The 20,463-nt window shown below is 35.9% G+C and overlaps 1 protein-coding gene across 1 annotated transcript in view; it reads left to right on the top strand.

Moving 5' to 3' along the window:
- ADGRB3 (adhesion G protein-coupled receptor B3) overlaps positions 1-20,463 on the top strand; it is an 815,189-nt gene that overhangs the window by 753,544 nt on the left and 41,182 nt on the right. Inside the window, exons 21-26 of the mRNA XM_032651211.1 lie at positions 4,588-4,738; positions 7,389-7,458; positions 9,771-9,837; positions 12,717-12,802; positions 17,060-17,158; positions 17,485-17,656. Coding sequence (XP_032507102.1) covers positions 4,588-4,738; positions 7,389-7,458; positions 9,771-9,837; positions 12,717-12,802; positions 17,060-17,158; positions 17,485-17,656 — 645 coding nt within the window. The remainder of the gene's footprint in view (positions 1-4,587; positions 4,739-7,388; positions 7,459-9,770; positions 9,838-12,716; positions 12,803-17,059; positions 17,159-17,484; positions 17,657-20,463) is intronic.

Here is a 20,463-nt window from a genome sequence, read left to right as displayed (position 1 = left end):
TCTCCACTTTTCTGTGACTTTCTGAGAGCTATAGGTTTTCTTTCATTGTAAACTTAGTTTGACAGCTTGTCCTTGTAGTTTTCTCGGGTTTTGTTTCATATACTTTGGAAACTTGTGATGAGTTTCATAGAAATGTGTTACTTTGGAAACTTCTTTATGGCCTGCTCCTTTTATCAGTATGAAAAGTCCTTCATCTCTTTTAATGCTCTTTTCAATATTAACATTGTGACATCTGATTTTTTTCTTATTAGCATTTGCTTAATATAGCTCTTTCATCTCTTTATTCTCAGTCTCCCTATGTCATTGTGTTTGAGGTCTCTTATAAACTCATTACTGGATTTATTTTTTTTTTATGCAGGATAAAAGTTCTTAACGTTTAACTAGTGAATCTAAAGCATTCCCATTTATTGTGATTCCTGTAGTTTGGAATTATTCTTATCCTCATTTAATTTTTCTGTGTATTATATTTTCTAGTTGCCCTTTTGCCTACCTTTAATTGGACTGATAGATTTTTCTTAGTTCAATTTTTCTACTATTTTACAAATATATTGTTTCCACCCTTTTTGGTTACCTTAACATTGTTAACATAAATGTTCAAACATGTTTTTCTAACATCTAGAGTTAATCAGTATCTGAAATATTCCTGCAGACAAAAAACGAGGCTTCAACATACTTTTAAATTACCCTCCTCCTTTGCAGCTTTTATCTCTCAACTTTCACCCTTCATTGATAGTATTTTGAATTATATATCCAAGTGGCTATATAATAAATATTTTTTTAATTTTTAATAAGCATTTATTAAGACAACATATTTTAATATTGATATTCATGAGACATCTTTTGTCTCATTCCCTTCTTCTGGATTTATTATTATTATTGGTTTTTATTGTCTAGCAGTTCTTTCAGAGAGAATCTTAAGGTAATAAACTTCAAAGTTCCTTTCCATTCTAAAAAATGTCTTTATTTCTGCTTCTACTTGAATAATGGTTTTGCTAGATGTAGAATTTTGCAAAGTTATTTTCCCTTAAAATGTTGAAGATAGCCTATTGTCTTCTTATATCCTGGGTTGCTCACAAGGAATCTGACGTCAATGTGATTCTTATTCCTTTGGAAGTAATCTTTCTTTTGACTCTGACAGCTTCTAAGATTTTGTCTTTATTCTTGATGTTCACAGATTTCATCACAATAGATCTTTGTGTGTGTGTGTGTGTGTGTGTGTGTATCTGTCTTCCAGCTAGAGGATCTTTAATGTTCTGAGAAATTTCCCCATAATATTTATTTAAAGGCTTCCTCCTCCCCAAATTTTCTCTCTTTTTTTCTTCCAAAAATACTTTTAAACAGATGTAGGAACCTCTGTATCATCCATATATCTTACATCTCCTACTTTCCATGTCTTAATCTCTGCTCCTAATGGGTAGCTTTGGGCTTTGTATTCTTCATTCCTCCCTCGTCAGCTCTCTGTTTTTCAGGCATTTCTCACAGTACCTAGTCTACCATAGTTTACATATCTTTTCTTTCCAGTTATTTTATGCAACCTTTTCTGTTGTCCCTATGGATTTGCAATGAAAAGTGTACGTGAAGGTTATAGATATAAACTGTCCTCAGTTTGCCAAGCTAAATACCTTTCCAAGTTTTGTAATATTTATCAACAACAGGGAAGGAGGAGCTGAAGAAGTGGATGATGAGCTTGAAGAGCTAGTGAGTGGCAAGCTGTGAAGACCCAGCTCTGATGGAGTTGAGAGCAGACACACACAGGCTGAGTAAAGACAGGGTGTGAGAGGGTGGAGGTCACCACAGAGGGTCCGGTGGCAGGAAGAATTGACCAAGTGACAAGACATGAACGTTGACAGAAAAGGAAAATCAGAGTTTGAGTTTATAAGTGGAAAAGTCCCCAGTACTGTGGGGATCCAAGGATAGGTGATCTCTGTGGGTTCCTGATGTGGGATTTACATTCTGTGGAAGAAGAAATCAGAGAATCCTGAGCCCCAGACTTAGAGTGGCCACCTTCTGGAAAGTGATGGGACAAATGTGAAAATAAGATTTTATTTGAAAATCGCTATTTATAAAAGTTGTACTTTAAAAGACAGCTTAGCAAATATAACACATCAGTAGAAAAATCAGTGTGTGTTTCATGAAGTGCATATCTGAGTATACTGATCCTTCACGTGATAATGAAGCAAAATGTAGCTCCCTCTCAGCATCATAGGGTTTTGCTGTACCCTTCATACAAGATTAGTTTTGTAACTTTAGACCTCTTTAGTCCACAGATACAACTTTATTACGTTGAGACAGCTTAATTCCATACTTGGAGCACTTTCTAGATGTATATGAATTTCATCTGATCATAGTAGAATGCCACCACCCATAGAAATGGGTCTTACTTCTCTCGTTACTGTATATTTCCCCACACATGTTGTGACCATATTATTGTCCTGAGAGACATGAATTCTCGAAATATAAATGTCAGTAACCCCAAATTATTTGTATTATGTGTATTTCAATTTACATTAGAATTAAAGGGAGTCTTATAAATCCCAAAGTAACAAGCATAATATAGCGAGAGCAAATTAAGTCACTGTAGTGAGACCTTGAGCATTTTACTACTTCTTACAAAATGTCAGTGCCTCTAGCACTTATCATTTAAACATTTCAACATTTTGCATTGTTTCATATAAGCCTGTACTGATAGTTTATAAATCAATAAACACATACAACTGAGAGGAGATGACCAGTTGGAAGGAAATGACAGGTGAATTAGAAAGTGTAACTAGTCCAGGAATTGAATGGAAGGGTTATCTTTGAAATTCAAATTGGGATCAGGGACCACAGATCAAGAAGGAGCAAAGTAATCAGCCTGCAGATGTTTAAACTTCAACGTGGAAAAAAGTCTGTGTCTCAAGTATAGGAAGAATCACAGTTGGTTAAAGCTCCTGCATTATGGCTGAAACAGGAGTAAAGGGATGAGGAAGAAGGTGCTGGAAATCCATGACTTTCTCAGACTGAAAGTTATCAATTTCTTTGTGGATTGCTTTTTTTTTTTTACTTTTTATTTTATATTAGAGTTGATTAACAATGTGATTATTTCAAGTGTACAGCAAAGTGATTCAGTTATACATATACATGTGTCTATTCTTTTTAAAATTATTTTCCCACTTGGGTTGTTACATAATATTGACCAGAGTTCCCTGTGCTCTACAGTAGGTCCTTATTGGTTATCCATTTTTAATACAGCAGTGTGTACATGTCAGTCCCGAACTCCCATCAGTTTTGTAAGAATAAACTTAAGTACCAAGTAGATTTAAGTACCACATGAAATAAGGAATCCCATGCCGAAAAATGGTAACAGCATTTTTAGTACTACTTAAAAAAATGATGATTATACTCATAATCGATTAAGCAGTTGCCATCTGCCTAGCACAGTCCTACTCAGCATCTGTACATTATCCCTCCTCATTAAATCAACCTGGTGAGATAAACATGATAAAGTTTCTTTATATATGATTAAAAGAATTGAAAAGTGAAATTAACATCTGGTGAATTTCCAAAGAATAAACAAATAATTTGGGTTAAATTTTTTTAAAGATATTCTGCTATAGTGGATAGGAATGGAGATGGAAGGATGAGGATTGTATTTTTATTTCTTTGTTATGAGTTTTTAGTGATTTCTTTTGTAGCTCTCTATGTTTTGCTTTTTTTCAATTTTTGGAAACAGCAAGACTGAAACTGACAAAGGAAGAAATTAGTTTGCTTACTGGGACTGGTTTATAAAGACTGGCATTTTAACAAGACTTACACAAAAAAATTATACCAGTAGTGAAGTAAGTAGCAGCCTTTACCAAAATGAAGCTGCTCATCTTTGCAGATGAGTCACAAGTAACTAATGGTGGCACATTTAAGTGATTAAGTCGCACAAAGAAAAAGATCTCTGAAATCATGGCTGTGTACTGCCAGTGACTTGGTTAGCTTTTCAAAATGATTTGATTAGGATACACATTATAGTGTAATAACACAGAGCAATGTATTAAGTGCTTTGAAATATGTATGCTATTTTTTTCTAGGCTATTAGCCAGACCTCATTTTGTACTTTGCCCTTACACCTTGAATATCACACTTGTATAAAAAAGCATAGTAATTTTTTTCTTTTGAAAGGCTGTGGCGATATAATCTTAACATCAACAGATAATACAACAGAGCATTACTGGTTAAAAAGGAAGGATAAAGAATGTACCAAAAAGAATTATGCAAGATGTCTGTAACTTAAATTAACCCAAAGAAAGGATCATTCCCATAATTATGTTCAAGAAAAAAATTCAAGTAAAGTATTAATTTAAATCTCCCTAGAGTTTAAATTTACATTCAGGCTTCACCTCATAAAAAACTGAACACACAAGTGGAATTAGGACATTATTTTCTATCATAGATAATGTACAGCATAAAGACTCCAGGGTCTCTAATTTCTGTAAATAATTACTCTGTCACAAAGCAGAGGTAGATATTTGAAGTAAAAGCAATGGGTTGGAGATTAACAACCTTCTGAAGGACATGTGATGCCCGCATATTAAGTGTGAGTCTTTTCTGTTTCCACAGAGCATCTGTACAACCACCACTGCATTTTTGCACTTTTTCTTCCTGGCTTCATTCTGTTGGGTTTTGACTGAGGCGTGGCAATCATATATGGCTGTAACTGGAAAAATTAGGACGCGGCTTATAAGGAAACGCTTTTTGTGCCTTGGATGGGGTAAGCATATTAATATTCCCTTTCGTGCTCTTGTTAAAATGACCTTGAACACTTCTGTAATGAATGAAGCTGGAGAGTGTGATTATCCCCAGGCTACTTTGTCTAATTTGATATGAGGAAGTGGAAATATAGGAGGCTGGTCATATTTGAACATTCTTTGAGCGTTTGGAACTTTAAAAAGGAGTGAATATTAGATGACCACGTAGCTGGTCAGTTGATAATCAATAGTGCTCACGTGGTAGGAAATGAGACCTGAGGTATCTACAGACAAGGAATCAAAGTGTTCTCTACTAATAGGTTCTGGAAACACAAAATGTCTTGAGATGTTCAGGGCTCAAAGCATGATGTTCTAGTCATGTACACTAGCCATGTACTGTACTCCCCACAAGAAAACTCTGAGGACTCCATTTCAATAGAGCTATTCGCGTCACAGGAGAAAGCTGTTCAGACTGTGAGTGAAATCTCATGGCTAGTCCGTGGGGTCCTCAAAGGAAACACAGAATTGCTGATGGGCTGAGGATGAATTAATTCTTCATTAGGAAAAGTTTCTGTCACATTGACTTATGAAATGGACATCTGGAAGACCTATACATTTCAAAGGACCAATTCTAATGTTTAATTGGAATTAATAAATTGGTTTAATTATAATTAATTAGTTTCATTCACTTAAGAAACTAGTTTTAGGGAAAAAAACAGGATTTTGTCTTATTTGCCTTTGAGTTTCAAAAGACCTGCACTAAAAAACCTGGAGAATTTTGGACCAAATATATAAGAAATGCCTAATGTACCAGAAGACTGGAGAATAGGATGCTAGAGGGAACCTGAAAAATTACAAATAAGTGGACTTATTACCATACCAGAATAATTCATGCTGGAAAATATAGGACCAAGAACACGAGGATTATTCATCAGTTTTCAGGTAGGGGATGTCATGTCTGCACAGGGAAATGGGAAAACCATTAAGAGATTGGAGAATGTAATGTACTTACAGTTTCTTAAAAGTTTTGTCTGGATTTCATGTTAAAGACCTTCTAAAGTTGAATCAGGAATTGATTAGGTCTAAGAACTACAGTATGCAGGGAAATGAAGACTTTCCTTGAAGTATAAAGAGTAGCAATTTTTAGGAACCTTAACTACCTTATTTAACATCATTACCAAAGATGATATTGAGGAGAAGGGTGCACAGCTTGTCTGCAGGATGACAGCTAATATTAAACTCCTCCGGGTAGCAAAAAAGCTAAACCAATGGTTCTAGACTGTCAGGAGGTCTGGGAGTGGGCAGAATAGTGGCATATGAGTTTCATGACAGCAAAGGGCAACATAATAATTTAGAAAATTTTTAAATCTAAATTGTATGGAATGAAGATTATTAGCTCTTCAGCTAGGACCCAGAAGAGAATTTTTTTCTAACAAACTCAGTCTGGTCAATCAAAAAGGTCAACTATATGAAAAAGGAAGAGAAGAAGGAGGACAAGAAAGGGGGAGGAAGAGACATTATACATATAATTATATACATACATATATTTACAAATATATGTGTGTACATATATATATGTGTGTATACACACATATATATGTACAGAGAGATATATACATATACACATACATATAATATCATATATATGCAGAGAGAGGGGGAGACCAGCATTTGTTTAAAAGAACATGGTGTGTTCCTCAGAGGCACTCTTTACAGTTTCCATCATTTAAACCTCGTGAAGGAATGTGATGTCATTTGAAGATTCCCAGAAGAGAATAAGAAAAAATGATAGGAAGAAAGAAGATGGATGGAGGGGACACAGGAAGATGATGAATTTTTCAACCTGAAAACACAAACATGGTCTTCCTGATAAAAAGGCATGACCGGATAAACCATTAGGTTAGACTGAACCCCATTCGCCAAAAACAGGGAGTTTCCATTGAACTTGAGCAAGGTAAGCATGATTCATATAAACCTAAACTGAAAGATGTCAGGTCGGAATTGGTGCAGGAATGCAGGCACTTGAATGCCAAGAGGGACTAGGTATTGCCCGGAGTGATACCTACCTAGAGGTTCATGAAGAAAAACTGGCATAAACTCCCTGAACTCTGTTCAGGATTGTTAAAGGAGTATGGGCAGGAAGCCTAAAAATCAATTCCTCGAGCCCTTAACCCTGTTCCTACATTCTTGTTATTATAAGTAAATCATAAAGAAGTAAGTCATTTATTTTTTCTATCTTATTATAAGTACAACTTGATGTGGATCGATATGAGGCCAACTGAATGTTCCATTTCTGTGATACTCCATCACACCAGAACATCCTTTTTTTGCCTTTCTGATTTTATAAATATAAATTTCCTTTATAAGAGTGTAAACCCCTAGGGAAAAAAAACAAAAGATATACTAAATCTCTGTTATGAGTTTCCTTTAAGCCCATGTCAAATGCGGTGGTAACCTAGCAACATCAGAGAAACGCGCGGACTTAAAAACCCAGCTGGTGTACTCATGTTTTTGTACTTGGAAGAAATTTTGTAATGGAAACATACTTTATGAAGTGATTCATCTGAAGGTAGTTCCCCGATTTCAGCACTCCGAGTTTGTTCTGGCTTTGCTTGAGCCAGTGTACACAGTGGTTGTAGCTGAATGTGAAGTGTGACAATGCTTTTCTTGCAGGTTTACCAGCATTAGTGGTGGCCACATCAGTAGGCTTCACCAGGACAAAAGGATATGGCACTGATCACTAGTAAGTCCGTCCACAGTAATAAATCTTGTTTATTATTAAGTAAATCATCAAATATGCTTCATTAGTCTTGGCTGGAACTGCTGATGGCTTACACTTTATCACTGAGTCATTAACAATGGCATAAGTCATATTACTGAGGAATGATGGAAGTGGCTTAAATGCACAAAAGTTAAACATTAAATGCTGCAGGACTATTCAGAATTCTTGTTTCAGTCTCCCATTTCTTTGTAAGACCAGCGTCCCTAATTTCTAAAATATTTCAGTATTTACTTTGCATGTTCAATCTCAGATACCTTTTTTAAAGAACTGGATAAACCTTGACATGTTTACATTTTAGAATATGATTCCGATCTGAGCTTCTGATTTCACAGATGATAGTATATACTGGTAGCCCCCAAATTATGTCACGTTAGTTCAAGTTTTGTTGCTATGTTAGGGTAATGCATATTGAAACCTGTAGGTCAGGGAATCAATAGACTCCAAACTAGAAAATTCCTGGGCTGTGGAAGAAATTAGAAGGGAGAAAAAGGGATGTGGCATCAGCCCACCCTAATCAGAGCTGGAATACTTATAACATTCTATGAGAGAATTTATAAGTCAAGACTACATTTAATATTTCAAATGTAAAGCAATGCACTTTCATATTTTACTTCATCTGCTCTTTCAAGTTGAGGAGACAGTAGAGAAATGAGGAAAGAGATGTGCATCTTATTAGAGGCATACGTCTTAAAGGGAGATGTCCTGTTTAACTGTGCTCAGGTTTGAGATAGGGAGTTTTGCTAATGAGGCCCTCCGGTGGGTACATCCAACTGGAGAGTGTGCCAAAAGACACCACTTCACCTGCCACCCGAAAGAAACCTCCAAAGAATTGCAAGAACTCATGTCATCAGAGCACTTGCTTTCCTTATGCAATCTACAGTACGGAAAAACTCCCTGGTAGCATATGCTGTAGAGCAGTCCTAGTACAGCACCATTACCTTTAAGCTATTGCTTTTCACAGTGGCGTGCCTCTTTTTGAAAGGCACCATGTTGGGGACATGGAAAGAAGTAGGATTATAGATGGCACAGTTCCAACTTTCAAGGAGTGTATGATTAACAATGAATGCAATACGATGAGGAATGTATCAGTTTGAAGGTGAATTTACACAAAAATGCAGTAGAAATTGAGTAGCAGTCTCAGAGACACCAAACTGAAGCGTTCTATCAGACTAAGGGCTTTTTCTCCAGGTATTTTATTTTTAAAATAGATATTAAATCATCGACCTCAAAGTGGAAAAGTAGACTTTTATCTATCCACTGTTATGGCCAAGGAGCAATAACTAGATGCAGACTTTGGATCCACACACACACGCACGCACACACGCATGCACTGATTTACATAGTAACATTCACCTGATTAAGTGTATATAATTCTGTGAGTTTTAGCAAATGCGTAAGTCACGTAACCACCACCACAACCAATATAGAAAAGTTCTTAGAAGAGAGAGAGAGAACAGTTATTGTTAATTGTTGATTGTTGGTCACTTTGGAGGCAGTCTGCTGATTCTGAGGACTGAGAAATAATACAGAAAGGGTCAGAGGTCAAAGACAAGTGCATGAAATGGTGGGCATGACTCTGCATCAAGAGGACCTCTTGACAGCCCTCTGCTATGAGAGAATGAGTGTTTTTACCTAAGTGGTTACCATGTCTCTATCAATGCAAACCTGCATCTCTTGGTGAAGCTAGTAATGGAAACAAACACAGCTGTATTTATTTTTATTCAAAAGCTTATCTTCAGTGATTTTTTTAGTAGTCTAGGAAAAAGTAAAATTAGAAGAAAAAAAAGCATGCAAACTGTAGATTATCCATTCTTTGCAATGATGGCTTTTAAACCAATGTCTCCCACTATCTCAATGGCCTCAAAGAAGAACAGGTAAATGGCACATATAAGACTCTAAAAACATGTTGTTCTTGCTTCAAAGTATATTTGAAAAATTCCATAATGGATGTAAAGCAGCATTTTACAAAACTTAATCATCATCTTTTTACTGAAAGTCAGTATAAAAATCTCACTGCAAGAGTAATTTGTCTAAAATGTTTTAACTGCCCAACAGTAAGACCTTATAATCAAAGCGTCTTTTCTGTGAGAGGTATATAGTATTTCTTACTCACTAAATGAGCTAATCTTAGTTTTTTTCCACATCTTCTGTGCTATTTTTTTTAAACTACAAACCTTTGAAATATGCCAAAATTCCAAGTTATTTGTATCACACTTTAGTGGTTTAACCCTTATCACTAATTTTTGTTAGTTTTTATCTGATGTTATTTTCAGCTGCTGGCTCTCCCTTGAAGGAGGACTGCTCTACGCTTTTGTGGGACCCGCAGCTGCTGTTGTCCTGGTAAACACCGAAATCAACTTAGTTTGTTTTCTTAGCAAAGGAAGGCTACCTCGTTTCCTTTAGAGAGACACTTCCGTATTGTGTAGAAATGTTAAAGTTCAATGAATCTTTTCTTAAATTTGAATGTTAACTTCTATTCAGTCCTTTATTACGCTAAAATATTCTTATTTTGAAGGCTGAAGAATTAAACGTGGGAGTGTGGGATTTCTCTTACAGGAATTTCACATTTGTGACGAAGTTTAAGTTTTGGTAAATTCTTCCTCATTAATGTACAGAATGTCATCATTATTATTTCAGCTTCACACTACTCTGTATGAGCTACATAGTTATTAAGATCTCTTAATAATAACTGTGGCTGATACCAAATAGCAACAAGAAAATATATGTTCGTGGGTCAACGTTTCTTAACCTCCGTGCTGCAGACATTTTGAGCTGGACATTTCTTTGTTGTGAGGCTGTCCTGTGTATTTATCAGCACCCCTGGCATCTACCTACTAAATACCACTAATACCCTTCAGTTGTTAACAATCAGAAAATGTCTCCAGACATTTCTCAATGTTCTCTGGGGGCAAAAATCTCCCCCCCACCCCGGCCCCTGCCCCAGTTGAGAACCCCTGCCATATGTTATGCATAAGTTTTACAAATTTTTCTTTTCTGAATCAGAAAGTAATTCCTTTACATGTTTGTTTATAGGAACATGAAAATTTCCCACTAATCTGCCTTTCTTTCTCTCTCTCTGAATTTATTGATTACAAATCTTTCTTGCCTAATAAATCTTTGAAAAATGTTAGAGAGTAAAGAAACAATCTGAATTAAATACAAAGATCCATTTCACTGCACAATTAGATTTCTAATTGAAAAGTTACCCTTTGGTTTCTTGAACAATTCATTCAATAAATTGGAAGCTAGCGATATCTTTCTTAATAACTCTGCGTGACTTTTCTTCCTATAAAGCCTGTTCTTCCGCCTCTAAATTATAACAGAGAGCAGGAACTGTTTGTGATTCACAAGAAAAAGAAAATCTAGGCATGAGGGTTAGAAGAGCATAGGGAAAATGAAACTATTGCACACATTTTTGTCTGCTGCATTAAATTTTTATTTAATCAATTGAATTATTTCCCTAGGCTACTAGGTTAACGTACCTATAACCCTAAAATGAAGAAACAAAATGTATGTGTATAATTGAAAGATAAAAGGTCTTTGGGGTGGTGATGAATTCCCTCATGATTAAATTGTAGATAAATAGAATCCATGGAATACACTTTCTTTTTTTTAGTTCAAATAATAGACGTACAAAGATGAGTAACTCTTTCTCTTGATCAAATGGTATCTTGTAAGGAAGCTATGAAGAGTGACACCTAAGTCCTTACCTAACGGGTGCTTTGGATCTTCCTTACACCAGTAATTCAGCAGATTTCAGCTTTATGTTCCGTCTGCCCAAAGCATGTTGGAGAAGTGGAAGTTCCTTCTTTTATTAACTGGTCATCCTGCTTCATTTAAAACAGAAGTTTTGTGAACTGCTAGTTTCAGTGTAAAGGCTTCACCATCTGCATTGCGGGTCGCACCAAGATTCTTTTGACCATGGAGGGTGAGGGGCAGGAAGGCAAAAAGGAGAAAATATTTCTCCTTGATTATCTATCTTGGTTCCAGCATTGTACTGGATTCCTTTATCAGGAAGCTCTGGTAGGTTAGAGAACCGGGAGCTCTTAGAATAAAGCTGCTACATATAGACCACAGTGGGGCTTCCCTGTTGGTCCAGTGCTAAGGAATCCACCTTACAATGCAGGGGACGTGGGTTCGATCCCTGGTCAGGGAGATAAGATTCCACATGCCGCGGGGCAACTAAGCCCGTGTGCCACAACTACTGAGCTCTCGCGCCTCAACAAGAGAGCCCGTGTGCCACAACTACAGAGCCCACGCAACCTGGAGCCTGCGTGCCACAACTAGAGAGAGAAAGCCTGCACGCGGCAACGAAAGATTCTGCATGCCTCGTGGAAGTTCCCGTAAGATCCCGCATGCCGCAACTAAGACCCGACGCAGCCAAAAATAAATTAAATAAATAAATCTTTAAAGAAAATAGACCACAGCAATCTCTACAGCTTTTTACAATTTGACTTGAGAAAGACAAATATGTGTGATTTCATTTCAGCTGTATTATGCCAAAGACCTTTCGAGTGGATGAGAGAGTCTTAGGAAAGGCTGAGAAGTGTTCAATAGAGCACATTGTAAAAATTAGTGTTAGTGTACATCTTAAAGGATGCTGCTGAGTTGAATAGGCTTTCTCCTTTGTCTAGAAAAGCATGGTGCATTAAAATGCTCCCTACCTCATGGGAGAAATAGCTGTACACCGTGCAGAATTGAGGCGTTCTGTGCTCCCAGCTGGGAGCAACAACAAATCCTTAGCACCTTTGGATGCCAGGGCTCACCCTAGCCACACACTGGAGACAAAGTCTTTTGATTCCCAGGCATAGGGTAAAGCTCATTAACCAATTTATTTTATTCAAGGATGACTCAGAGAGAAGAATGCCAGCTTGGCATAGTATGGCAATTTAAAAGTTCGGCAGTTGAATGTTAATTTCCTCAGTGTAAGCTGCAAAGCATAGAAATTAAATGTGCTTAATGCACTTTAAAACATTAAGGTCACACACCTTTCCAACTCATGAGAATCCTTTAAGAGACAGACACTAACACCACTGTTAAAGTGTCCCATTTTCCTTTACACACCTGTAAAATATTTGAGAAGTGCTTCCTATCACTACCATTGTGAGTATATAATTCTGCCGAGGCTGTGAATGGATAAAAGTGGGTTTTCAGGAAAAATCAGGGACCCGATCCCCTTCAATATCATTGAAAGGCCAACCTTTGTTTCTATTTGACAGGTCAACATGGTGATTGGCATTTTGGTATTTAATAAACTTGTTTCAAGAGATGGGATCCTAGATAGAAAGCTGAAACACAGAGCCGGGTAAGCTGCAACTGGTGGATTTCGAAGGGTCTTTACCAGTGCGTCCCATACTCCAATCCCAGGTCACCGACTGCATTTGACCATGCCTTGAATTTTGTTCTTGACAAACTGGTGTGTATGATAGATTCTGTCATTCAAGTTTCCAGTGGGCTATTCCTAAAGAGTTGTGACCAAAATCTGAAAATAATTAAAAAGACCATTAAGAAAATCTGGATTTGTTTGTGCATATTGCCTCTTTGTAAGATAAGATTAAATATTAAGGCTAGCCTTGAAATTCTTGTCCTTGGGTGTCGGCTTCCAAAGACCTCCTAGTTTTAGTCACAAAGGACAGTAGGGTAGATTGAACATAATTTCAGTATGGGACACAAGAGAATCAGGACAAGCAAACCTTAGGAGGGCAAAATATTACATTTTCTTTGATTCATTGTATATATCAGAAAAAGTCTTCACTTGAAATAATCACTTCTGAATCACTATTCTTATCATATGTATTCATTTTTATGACATGTTCACTATAACTTGCTACAAAGAGTTACTCATAATTGTCACTTGCACATTTTAACCACTTATAAAATTTTGAAAAGCATGTCCTTTAATTTTACTGTCATTGTAATATCACCATATCTAATGACTTAATAACATTTCATGAGCAGGTTGATAGCAGCTTTTTAAGGTTATATTGTTAGCTCATATAAATTTGTAAAAACTTGAATGAAATATTAATGCCTTTGAGTTTCCCTTTGTATCATTTTTTTTATAAAAAGTTTATAGCTTTCTCCTTTCTGTTTGACTGTACTTTCATTCAAAACTTAACCCTTAATTGTTCTCATTTCTTTAATAATTTATGTATTCTTTAATAGACATAGTATTTTATCACTGACTGGTGGGAATTTCAAGTCCTTTGTGTATTTATAATCTATGTAATGATTTATAAGACAAGATAGTCCAGGCAGTTTTTTTTTCCTAGTAAAAGACTAGGTTTAATGGCTTTCAGTATAAAATTGGATATCATTCATATCAAGCATTAGAACTTGCAGTGATGAATAAAAACATCATCGGAGACTCCTTTCTGAGGGGGAATCACTTCCTATCTAGAGACTGTCTTCACTTCAGATGAATCTCTAAAGCAACTTGAAATAGGCAGACTTGAACTTGTACAGACACTGAGCTTTCTATACCATGTGAACTTGAAACTGTCACACTATTACTCATTAGTCTGACATATGGTTAGAATTGGAGCAATAGCTACTTCCGTTATTTCTTGCCTAGATTAATCATGTTAGAATAAATTGTTCATTTTGGGTACTGGATATAGAACCTCAGTTCTGCCACTAGTGGTGTAGACTTGTATAATTATTGTTTTTAATTGGGGGGTGGAGTGGGTTAGTGGTTAGGATAAAGCTTTAAAATAAAATAGAAATCCACGCTCAGTATTTAGCTCTGCAGTTTCCTAGCTGTGTGTGTGGGGATAATAACTCTTGCCTCATAATATAGTCTATGAAATACAATGTGTATAAAACTTTCATTAGAATTTCTAGCAAATAGCAAGCACTCACTCAGCAGTTGGTGACCATTGTTATGATGGGTGAAATGAAGAAACCAAGCTGCACAGCTTGCTTGCAAAGGACCCTGAACTTCTGTCAATCAAGCATCGATCATTCCACCGTTCATGACACTGAAGTCAGAAAAAGAGACGAGATTATCAGAATGAGCTTAATGCTAAGGATTTAAGAAACTCAGTCAGAACTTCTTTCTCATTTGATTATTTTATACATAACATCCAGTTCGATTCACATAGCTCTTTGGAAGAGATAATATAGGTTTAGGAGAAATGACAACATTGTCATATTATGAATTTAGAAATTATCCATTTCAATCTACATAATAATTTTTAAACCTTTATTTCTAAAAATGTCATTAGAAGTTACACCTGTTTTACTGGAAAAACTGAGTCAAACAGTTTTTTGTTTTTTGTTTTTTTTTCTGGTACAAAGGCCACTGCTGGAGAAATAGAGATGATGTTAATACAAGTTGTAGAAGCAGAATGCTGCTTACTGTCCAAAGCAGAAAAGGACTATTAACAAATTAATGATTCTAGGCTTAAATATTTTTTCTTTAGTAGAAAATCTTATTTTAGCTTAAACATTGAAATTTGCTCTCTATTCCAAAATGTGATTGAATGACTTTTTTTAGAAGATATGAGTATTTGCAGCTAATTTTTAGTTCACAGAGAAGCAGTGGGACCAGTGATAAAGACTTCAGTGAAGAACAAATAATCAGAATTATCTAAAGAAACATTGGGCAGGAAGCTAATTGATTAACTTAACAATTGATCTCCCTAATTGTAAATATTGACCATTTCAGGTTGTTTGTGTATATATATATATATATATATATATATATATATATGAAGTGTTTCTTTTGAAACATTATTATTTATTTAGAATCAAATATGGTACTAAGATGTTCCTCCTCCCATTTTATCTACTTCTTCTATCTATTCCCTTTCTTCTTTTTATCATCAATTATTAGAAACTGCCAGGCATATAGTTTATGCTCAGTAAAGAAGGAATGAGTGATGAATATTTAAATAATAGTACAATAGTTTGACGAGTTTTGTAATACCCAAACTAGATTAACTTTTTCTGATACATAAGTGTATTTACCAAGGCGGAATTTATTGCAAATACCAACACATCTTATATAAAATGATAGTTGGAAAGAATGAAAACAAGATACAATGACATGTGTCTTTTTAGAACATCTCAAGTAAAATATTTTATTTTCTCTTTTTTTTTTCTGCAACAGAACTTTCTCATCTACTATTTTAAAGTATATATTGTGGAGACCACTTGTCTAGGCATTCTCCTGGGAGCAGTTTCACACACACACCGGCCATTGGGGCATTCATGAACCAAACTGGGTAGACTCTTATTACTTCTTATTTGGAAAAGTCTGGACACCTGTGTCTAGTACATATGCCCTGGGTTGAAACAGTAAAGTGAACGGTTTAGAATCATATTCTCCACCCCCATATCTAACTCTGAGAGCTTTGATTTTTCTCACGGGATCTACAGGTCAATTTACTTAATAGCTTTCAGATTTATCATCTCATCCAAGTGCAATTCAACAGTGAAGGCACCTCTTTGAAAGAAACCAGACTTTCTGAATTAGGAGCCCCTTATGACTTTCTCTGTTCTGCCATTTTTATTTTACACATAGTAATACAGGCCCACCACAATATTCTTTTTTTGAAAAACCTACTGGGCAAACCTATATTTTAGACATAAACATCACATGGAAATGGACAAGAGACCACAGAAAATTATTTTAAAATGTTTTGAAATTTGATTCAAGTAATTCTTTTTGGTTTTTCCTAAAACTATAGGGTTCTAAAATCGAGTCATTTTCAAAGGACTTTTTTCTAAAGAAAAATGTGTCAAGTTTTTCTACGTAGTGTGACTTTGCTTCTATGAGATAATAGATTGAATCTGAATTTGCCTGCAATATCCTCTAGACTTGAATAGACCATTTAAAAGCTATTGGAGTCTATGACAAAATGTGCAGAAAGAATATTTTGAACTTAGTAACTATGTTAAATGTGTTTTATTAAAGCAGAAAACTATCACTCTTTTTATTATCAACTAATATTTCATCAAATTTCATCAGCCCCTATATTCAGATCATCCTAAAATATAGACAGTACATTGGTGTTATAAGAAATTTCCAAATATGAATATGTTGAGGTAAAACTACATCTTCCACAAACGACTAAAAGCCTAAAATATATATCTCCCTATATTGGACTTCTGAGATACATGTGTACATTTCAGAAGGTTTTAATTGATATCATGTGTCTTCTGTAAGTGACATTGAAAATCTTTGAAGCTAGGAATCCTTACCTGTTTGATTATCAAGGGTCTGAATAAAGGGTTTTCACTGTATGTCTACACAAACACATGCTTTTGTTTAACTCAGTGTATTGGGCAACTTTGATCTGTAGACACAAGGGCCATTTATGGTGTAAATTATGGAAATATGCTTCACATGTAACAAAGGCCCATATTATTAAGCGGTGAATGTTACAAAAATAATGTGTAGTGTAAATGCATTTTTAACACGACAGAGAGCATTCTTCTTTGATAAATATACTTTTCTGCATGAAATCGTATTTAAAAGCTAACTTGCAGTGGCAACTTTTTTTTTGGTGACAATTCAATATTTTGTTCTTTTTGTGGGTGTTCTGTTTGTTTGCAGTCAGATGAGTGAGCCTCATAGCGGTTTGACGCTCAAATGTGCCAAGTGTGGAGTAGTTTCAACAACAGCTTTGTCAGCCACCACCGCCAGTAACGCCATGTTAGTCCCAATCATTTACATCTTCTTGTGACAAATCTTTTACCGTGCATGTGAGAAAATGCTACGATGGAAAAAAAAAAATCATGTTTGCTAATATTAGAGCTAAGAGCATACTTAAATATTTATAGTTTGCAACGGCTTTTGTAACGATTGTGGGATTGTTTATCAAAAAATAAATAAAACTATCAAATGTTATCTGCTTTGTGGTTTCCAAGTTAATGTCTTGGTGCCACCTACAAGAATGCTTTGTTGAACTGGGGTTTGGTAATCGCCTGGGGCATACGTATGTGCAGCTACGTAATGTCGCTTCCTCTGTGTTCCAACAGGGCATCTCTTTGGAGCTCCTGTGTGGTGTTGCCCCTTCTGGCTCTGACGTGGATGTCTGCAGTTCTGGCCATGACAGACAAACGCTCCATCTTGTTTCAAATACTTTTTGCTGTGTTTGATTCATTGCAAGGCTTTGTGATTGTCATGGTCCACTGCATTCTCCGGAGAGAGGTGAGAAAGATCATTCTGCAAGAGAGAAGAATGATACCTAGAAGAGTATTTTCCATGTTAACAAATAGGATCTTTTCTTTTAATAACTTGATCTTCAGGTTAAAGCTGGTCTCCTCTAAAGACAATCGTTTGGGAGTCAACGCTAAAGAGAAATGCAAAGGCAAAGGCAAAGTTCAAGGGGGCTCCTTGGACTCTGAAAGTGACAGATTAAAACAGATGGGGTGATGCAAGGAAAAACACAACCAGAGGTGCCAAGAGCCAGGGACAGTGGGTTCAAGAGAGGCTATGATGCAATCATAGGTGTAGATAAGAGCATGGGCGGCGTACCTAAAATGTAATTGCGATGGTATTTCTTAAACCTGTTCCTTAACACATGCTTCTACACACAGCATAACCTCATTCCTCATACTTGACAGACTTTGTTTTAGAAAGAAAATGTTGAAGATGAACGAGGGGTTCTTTTGTCTCTGTACTAAGGTGCGGTTAAGGTTACTCAAAGGGGATGATTTTGATATGGATGTCAATGCTCAGAAAATACAAAATATGGACACAGTGGAGCGTGATTGGGCAGTAATTTTCCCCAAGGACTGTAGGTCTGTAATCACAGTGCTTCTCCAGGTCCTGGAGAGGTTTGTTGGCAGCATTGAAGGAAAGAAGTCATCCTTCATGAGACACTAACCTGCACCAAATCCATCAAGATCAGTGATGGAGTTCAGACTTGAGTTGTTTAGGGATAAAATATTGTTTTCCAACTGGTGCAACAATTATTCTGAGTACTTGCAAGCACCAATATGGTGTTTACAAGGTTTAGGAATCATTTGAGCATTTACTCTGGGGACGGTGGTGACTAAAACACACAGTGACACAGTGCCATGCTAGTAATTTTGAGAAGATGGTCTCCACTGTCATTTCACATTATCTAGCTTGTTTGAGAACTTTATTGTGATGTGCACATTGCAAAAAGACACATGCGCATCTGAGTACACATCCTATAGCTTTCACGTTGATGAGTGATGGTAAGCAAATGTTTTTACCTCATTTACCAGATGAGGAGAACAGTATTTCTGAGCTACTTTAGCATAATACAGATGTCAGCAACAAACCCACATGTGTATTCCAAGAACATCATATGATGAGAAACAATGAAAACAGAAGAATGATTTCACATTGCAAGGGGAAGGGGGGATTTCATCACTTAAAAAATCTGATCTAGGTCTTCATTACCAAGACATCACAAATTTCTACCTAGAATATCAGCACTAAAAATCTTCCAAGTGTTGATTTTTTTATAGACCAAAGTTGCTTAAAAGTTAAAAAAGAAATTGAGCTATGTTCTTCTCCGACCGTAACTATCCTGAGAGTCTTCTGTGTTAATGTTATGTCTAATATGTTAATGTTATCCCTAATATGTTTATGTAACAAAATTGTTCAAAGTGTGTAGACACATGGTACATTTTTGATTGACGATTAAGGATGAATAGTGTAGGTTGTTAGCAAGATCCATGATTTATCTGCATGAGATTTTCAGAAGATATTAATACTTTAGGTGTTAAAGAGGAAAAAAATATCCCAACTCTAAATAAGCCTCTCTTTTTCTTCAGAAATAAGCTCTCTAAAAAGCCTTGGGCTATGATCAAAATATTCAGGTTTTAAAGTGACAGATATTTTGTTGGCTGACTAGCAAAGTTGTGCTGCTTACATGAAGAAAAATATTTGGCACAAAAATTCAATTCCATCAGAACTTTCCCATACTTGCTAATTGAACTAATAATTATCAAAAACATGATTTAAGGGTAATTAAATCATATAGTAAATGCTTCTGTTAAATAGGTGTCTGTAAATCTATATTTTCTGTATTAATTGGGAATAAGACTATGGATATTGGCCCTGTTATTATTGCATTTTCAATGATTAGTTCAAATTGAATAATTTTATAGTTGATAAATTAATAGCAGAGTGTCATGTCTCTCATTCCAACACTGAAATGGAAACTTGCATATCTAGTATTTTTTCATTGACCCTTAAAAATATCCTGTAACAGTGTTATAAATACACAGAGCAGATTTCAGTTATAGGCAAGTCTCTCAGAATTCCTCAGTGGAAATTGTTACCGAAAAACCAAAAGAACCCTGTTTAAATTTTGCAAATCCCAAAGACCACATCACAAGGATGGCTCACTGAATTCATAGAAATTCTTTCTGACCTTCTAAATGTGTGTTGCCTGACACTAGCAATGGGTCTATCTCATAGTACCTGTGATCACACTGCCCTAGCATTAACCACAGTCCAGGAGAATAAGGCATCTTTCTATATCCTTGCTATATCCTGTGAACAAACATCTCATAAAAATAGACCAAAGCAAATAGTCTCAATAGCTACCTGTAACATATTGTATAATGACTCAAATCTAGTAATCTACTTGATAATCCCATAGGAGATGCTAGAAATACAGTTTTATCTCCACTGCTTTCTTCACTTTAAAATATTTTCGTCACAATAATTCAAGATAATTTGTATGGACTTTTTCTTTCTTTCTTTCTTTTTATTTGTTTAATATTTATGGTGTTCTTGCTGTATGCCAGCACCTAAGCTAAATGTTTATTTTTTAAATATTTATTTATTTGCCTGTGACATGCAGCTTGTGGGATCTTACTTCCCCAACCAGGGATTGAACCCGGGCCCTCGGCAGTGAACGCGCAGAGTCCTAACCACTAGACTGCCGAGGAATTCCCTGGTCTTTTTCTTTCTTAAAAGTACATAAGCAATGTAAGGAATATTGCCTTCAATTTAGAAAGGGACTGGGTACA

This window comes from Phocoena sinus, chromosome 12, assembly GCF_008692025.1.
Source record: "Phocoena sinus isolate mPhoSin1 chromosome 12, mPhoSin1.pri, whole genome shotgun sequence".
NCBI classification, from domain to species: domain Eukaryota; kingdom Metazoa; phylum Chordata; class Mammalia; order Artiodactyla; family Phocoenidae; genus Phocoena; species Phocoena sinus.
This window is presented reverse-complemented; position numbering and strand designations above follow the sequence as displayed.